Below are 6,402 nucleotides of genomic sequence, written 5' to 3' on the forward strand. Positions count from 1 at the left end.
ATAAATCGATTTTAAAAGTCAAAAGATCAAATTGAACAAAAAAAAAATTAGAAGATTAAATTGAATCGATTTTATAAGTTAGAGAATCAAATTGAAAAAAAAATTTAGAAGAACAAATTGAACCTAAATAATAAATTAGAGAAAAAAAATTAATTTATCCTTATTAAAATTGTGATTAATGGCATGACAAGTGATCAACCTTTCAGCAAGTAACAACGATCAAGCATAGGAGGCTATTAAAAATAAAAGCATAGGAGGCCATTACAGGCAGTCTGTATTTGCCAAACTATATTCCATAAAGCCAAAATTTCAAATAGGCCATTCTAAGAGATTGGATGGCAATCAAGGTGGCAAAATTATTAAGAAAAAAAATATTTTTCTTTATATTATCTTCTTATGATTACTTCAATTTTTCTTTAACATATATGTTCCCTTTTCAGGTTATATGAGTATGTATTCTTTTAAGCAAATGTTAAGGATCTGAAAAAAAAAGTATGATTTTTTTTAAAAAAATATTATACTAAAATATTATACTCTGTTCCTAAAAAAACTCATTAGTATGACCGATTCTTGTTATTCAGAATTTTGCTTCTAATTTTTCCATTCACGAATATCTAGAAGCCGAGGTGTCATGCTGTCTACTGTCTACGGAATCCATCCAAAATAATACATTCCAGAACAAAAGTCTAGTTAGCATTAGCCTACTACAACTGGCCAAAGATCTAAAACTTTGCCCATTTCATTCTTTATTATTGACTTGATTCTCTCATTTTTTTCCCCTCATTAAGTTATCTCTTTGAAAGGCTATTTACGAAACATGTATCAGCAGTCTCCAGCTGCCCACGTGATTAAATGAACCATGATGGCTGCTACGTGATTAACTAATAGAAGATGAAGATAATGGTTAATGTATTTACCTCATTTTCATTGTTATTATTAGTCCTTCCATTATTTCCAATTTATTCTCGTTAAAAAGTTCTAGCAAAGTAAATTTCATTTAACAAAGCTAATGAAATGACAAAATCCACACAAAGAGGACATTCTCTGGAAGTGGTACAAAGGGTAAACTGTAATTCGTTTAACAATAGAGTGAAGTTACAATTGTACATACATAATAACCATAGTACATTAATCATCTTCGGTTTCTCCCCCACTGTCCGTCGTCTCTGTTTGCCTGTTGGATTGTGTACACTTCTTTCTACTTTCAAAGCAACAGAAATACAAATGAAATAAATAGAAAATTCAAATTATACAGGGAAAAAAAATCAGAAAATACTGAACAAGAAATCTACAATTTGTGCCGCCAAGTCAAAGCAAATTATAACAGCCTACAAAGGCTGTCAAATCATTCTTGCACGATCCATATCTCTGCATATTATTGACCGCACACTAAGAGATGTATTTGTCTCTATTTTTAAATGCATATCCCTGTCACATAGGAAAATAGTAAACATCAGCAGCCATTTCCTTCCCTCTTTGCTATCATTCTATCTATAGAAATCCAACCGTGCAACAAGTAGTGAGCACTGAGCAGGGTGTTTGGAAGACCCTCCGTGAATCTAATTCGATCTTTATGAAAATAAGTTTATATCACTCTCTCTATAAGCTCTTTTTAGCTTATTTTAATTAACTTCTTGGTTAAACTTACTAAAATAAGTTATTTTCAGTTTATTTCAATAAGTTTCATGGTTAAATTTTTTACTTGAGCTCTCACACGATGTGAACAGATTGAATAAATGCTTAATTAAGTTGTTTTTACCCAAATGCACCCTAAAATAATCCTCTGGGATAAACACTTATAAGTTAAGCCTAGAACAACTATTTCATGATTAATACCCAAATACCAATTTTGCAGTAGATGTATAGACCTAGAAAACTTACACACGGAATCTGTTGCTTGCCAATAATGGTGTCAATGAATGAAATCAGGTTTTCACATAATCAACCCCGTCACGCTTTCTTTTGTTAGACTTTGAAAAGAAGCAGATCTGAGCCCAACTCTTTTTCTGCTTTAGTGGCTGTGCTTTAACATCCTTCTTTTCCCTCTTCTCAACAAGCTCAGCCATGTACTGGACAACAGCCTAGGATGCACCAACACACGAAAATTGAGATTAAGGAAACAGAAAGGTCTTCATTAAAATATCAAAGGAACAAGATTAAACAAGAAAACTAAAAAAGGAAAAAGTTACCTGAGCTCCCTTATCAGCTATTTCTCTTGGTGGGACTTCAAGAGGATTCTCTTCTGCTCGCAGGATGCGTAGTTGAGTGAGCATCCTAAACGATTCAGGAAGCACACGTATCTGATTATTGCTGATATCCAATTCCTCAAGCAATTCAAGGTTCCCAATGGATCTCGGTAAGGATCTCATGTCAGCAAAATTGTTTCCTATGTTCATCTTGACAAGAGAGGTGGCAAAACACAAGCTCTCAGGCACCGACTCAAGCTCATTGAAACTCACATTAAGTTCCTTGAGGTTTGTTAGGGATGACATTGTTGTAGGTAGTTGTTTGATGTTATTGTACCGCACAGACAAAATCTCCAGGCTCTGAATCTTTCCAACAGCTTCGGGAAGGGCCTTAAGCCGGTTATAGTCAATGCGAAGCTCCCTAAGGGAAGAACAACTACCAACAGAATGTGGAAGTTCCTCTATATCATTTGTTTCCACATTCAATATTTTAAGCCTAACAAGCGACCCTATAGTATCAGGAAGTGCTGAAAGCTGATTTGAACTCAAATCAAGCTCCTCTAGACGCACCAACCTGCTAAAAGAAGCAGGCAATAGTGTTAACTGATTTCCCCTCAGATCAAGATAAACCAGACTAAGGAGATTTCCAACAGAATCAGGAAGCTCCGTGATTCTATTGGAATGCAAGTCCAATCTGGTCAACGACGAAAGCCCTCCAATGGTAGCAGGTAGGGCCACAATCCGATTCTCAGACAAATCGAGAGTCACCAAGCTGGACAACTTCCCTATTGAGTCAGGTAGCCAATCAACCTGATCCATCAACTTGTTCTGCAGTTTGAGATCACGAGTCCCTTTCTTCGCAGACACTTCAATTAAGCTAGCAAGCTTGATCAAACTCAACTTATCCCCATCTTGACCTGGCAACAAAACAACATTCACAAGATTTCTTAACACTTAAAGTTCCAATACAAGTAACTAAATAACTAACAACAACGACAAAGCCTCGTTCTACAAGGTAAGGTCGGCTACATGGATAACAAAGTATCAGACTCGGTAACTAAATAACAAAACCAACAAAGAAACAAATAAATAAATAAACTGAATTGAATGTTGAGTGGCATGTTATATATGGATACCTGCAGTGGTTGTAGGTTTTAATGACGAATCCAAAATACTTGATTTTGATGGGATAGTGGGTTCAATTCCATATCCATTAGAGTAAAACGAGGACTTGGACTTCTTCACATAACTGTCATCTCGAGTGACCAACTCAGAACGTTCTTTCTCTGCGTGGAACTTTCTAGAAGTAGTAGCAGCAGGGGCAAGTGGCGGCTTATCAAAACCGCCCACAGAAACCGAATTCTTGGACAAGCTGGTAGAAACCGAGGAAGCAGAGCCGTTAGCGTTAGAGTAACTTGTTTTGGAAGAGGGAGAAGCAACACACTTGGAAGCTCTCTGAATCAATTCATCGAACAGGGAATGGACGTTATCGAGATCGAGGAGTTTGACGGCCTCTCTTATCTGGTCCTTGCTCTGGTGATAAAGGAAGTTCCTCTGCATCTCCTGGAGCACCATGAAGAGCTCTTGGGGCACATGAACGCCCTTGCTCTGCCGCGCTATGGCTTGGAGCCTCGCCTGGTCTTCTTTTTCAACATTCCCGATCAAACCTCTAGCCACTTCGACTTCGTCTATCCCTGGCCGGGCTGGAAGGGATCTGTGAATCCTCATTATCTCCTCCACCACCTCCTCCACCGAATTCAAACACTCCATATTTTTACAAACCTGAATCACATCACATATCACACCTCTGAGAGATCTGAAACTGAAAGAAGAGGAAGAGTGGAGAATTTATTTATTTATTTATTCTTTTGTTATTCTGTTAGAGGGCGCGAGAATGGATTGTGACAGATGAGTTGTATCGACAATAACATCTGCTATTGCTCACTTCCTTCCTCTACTCCTTCTTTGTTTTGTCTTTTGCGCCACTTTTCTTGTTTCCTTATTTGCCCTTCTCCCTTTCCTTAAATAACAGCACGCCTCTCGTTAACTTTGGTTTCCCCCCGCCCGCGGTTTTATTAATTAACGGCTTCATCAAACCACTCCCAACTCTCCCACTCCATTATTATTTTTCTTTTTCATGCATATGCATGTTTATAGGCAACAAAAAATATCATCTTCAAATTAATAACATCATCATCCCAAAATCATTTACAAACACGTCACACATGGATCAATTGACTTAAAATTATTTCAATTCCATAAGTTTTAAGTTCAAGTTTTAATGTTTAGAAAAAACACTTTTTTTTTATCATGATTTCACTCCATTCTTGTAGAAACATCCCCATTCATGAAAAATGTGCGTAATATTTTCTAATAAGAATCTTAACTTTGTAAAGAAATTTATTTTAATTGATTCATTACATAATTTTGGAAAGATGTGTATATTATTATTGAACATGTGGATTAACTAACACTGGTTTGTTTGATCGTATTTCAATAATTTGAAGTTATAATGGAAGCAAAGATGTCTTCCATAATGAACAAGTAGGGAAAAAGAGAGGAGGAAAGATGTGTATATTAATATTGATTGTCCTAAACATAAGTGTGTAGTTTCTAGAAAAATATTGGGGGGAAGATTAATAAATGCGAATGAAACGGGGGACACGTCCAAAGGTGTATCCAGCTGGCATTGTCACAACTCAGGCCAATGTCATAACCCTTTTCTGCGACGGAAACGGTAGATACAACAGTGGATTTATGGACTGGGTTACTTTTTTCCCCTCTTATAGTTTTTTGTTAGCAAACTCAATAATAATAATTTAGTGTGAATGATCGCATTCAGGGTCACGTGCTGTGGCACTAGCTGTCCCCTGAAGCCCATGTACATGTTACCCTCCTGCTCCTACACCTATTTAGTATGTATATAACCAACCAACCACCATCATGCATCATCCTCTAGCTCCTCTTTGTGTGTTGTCTCTTGCCTTGCGTAATATTATCTTTGGGATGGAAATTTAGAAACTTCATTCAAGAATGAGACTTGTTAGGCAACCCGAGCAAAACTAGGGTGCACCTTTCAACTCTCTTCCTTGCCCCCTCATCATTCATGCAATCATATGCATATGTTTATTTTTAATTTCACTATAATATATTTTTAAATTATTGAGGGACGAGAATCGATAAGCGGTTCACCATTAAAACACCTTCCTATTAATTAATGTTTGTATGTTGATTAGAAATGTATAATTCTTTTTTATTATTAAATTTCGTACTCATGCTTTATTCTCAGGAAAGACATAGCTAATTAATTAAGATTTTTGCTCCATTTCTTTGATAAACATAAATAAATTTTTCGACTTGTTGAAGACCATGAAAAGTATTTTTCTTTTCTTAAACATCAGTCACAATTTCTTGAAAATTAAACGGCGGGTTTCCTATTCTTGAGACTGATGCATGAAGTTTTTTTTTTTTTTTAAGGGATGCATGAAGTTTAAGATATGAATTGAATTTTTAGGATTAATTAACCTGTAAATAAAATAAACTGGTGAGATTATGCGATTAATAATTTCTCGCTCTTTGAGACACTTAAAACTAGTAACTCTAGGCCTCTGGGATGTCACGTGCACGAATAATGGAATACATTCATTAAAAACATATATATTGTTATTTATAACACTCAAATTTAAAATGGTATTTATTCTTTTTATAAGACTTAATTTATAATATTTATTTATTAATTATTTTTAGATTAAAAACATTTCTTATTAAAAGAAAAAATAAAATATATTGACAAACCAAAATCATTAAAAAAGTAAGAAATATTAATAGCAAAGATAATTTTAAAAAATATAAATTTAAAACAAATTTATTATTATCAATTAAATTATTTTTTTTAATTTTAATAAATTAGATAATTAAATCTTATATATAAGAATAGAGGAAGTATTGTTAAGAGAAAGACACGAATTGTGATAATTACCTTTTCTTTAAAATAAAAAAAAAGTGTGCTATATTGTCGTAATTAATTAGCTAAACAGTATTAAACTTCTAGTAAATTATTTGTAAGCGTGTTCGTGTGGCCTAATCTCGATTAGATGTATTAAACGCGCATTACATTGTTGGTGAAAGGGACATGCTTTAATAAGTTCAATTTATTCTGAGTAAACATGGAATCTTCAACGAACACACGCACACTTTATAGTCAAGCTTAAGCATT

General features: G+C 34.7%; 1 protein-coding gene across 1 annotated transcript; it reads right to left on the minus strand.

Annotated features, from left to right (window-relative positions):
• Positions 1-1,051: 1,051 nt before the first annotated feature.
• Positions 1,052-4,180, minus strand: LOC100789500 (plant intracellular Ras-group-related LRR protein 4). Its single transcript, XM_003537650.5, has 4 exons — positions 3,323-4,180; positions 2,190-3,103; positions 1,882-2,081; positions 1,052-1,428 (listed from the first exon to the last, which is right to left on the minus strand). The coding sequence occupies exons 1-3, from the start codon at positions 3,954-3,956 to the stop codon at positions 1,926-1,928; spliced, it is 1,704 nt and encodes a 567-aa protein (XP_003537698.1). The 5' UTR covers positions 3,957-4,180; the 3' UTR covers positions 1,052-1,428; positions 1,882-1,925.
• Positions 4,181-6,402: the final 2,222 nt, after the last annotated feature.

Source organism: Glycine max, chromosome 11, assembly GCF_000004515.6.
Source record: "Glycine max cultivar Williams 82 chromosome 11, Glycine_max_v4.0, whole genome shotgun sequence".
Classification (NCBI taxonomy): Eukaryota; Viridiplantae; Streptophyta; class Magnoliopsida; order Fabales; family Fabaceae; genus Glycine; species Glycine max.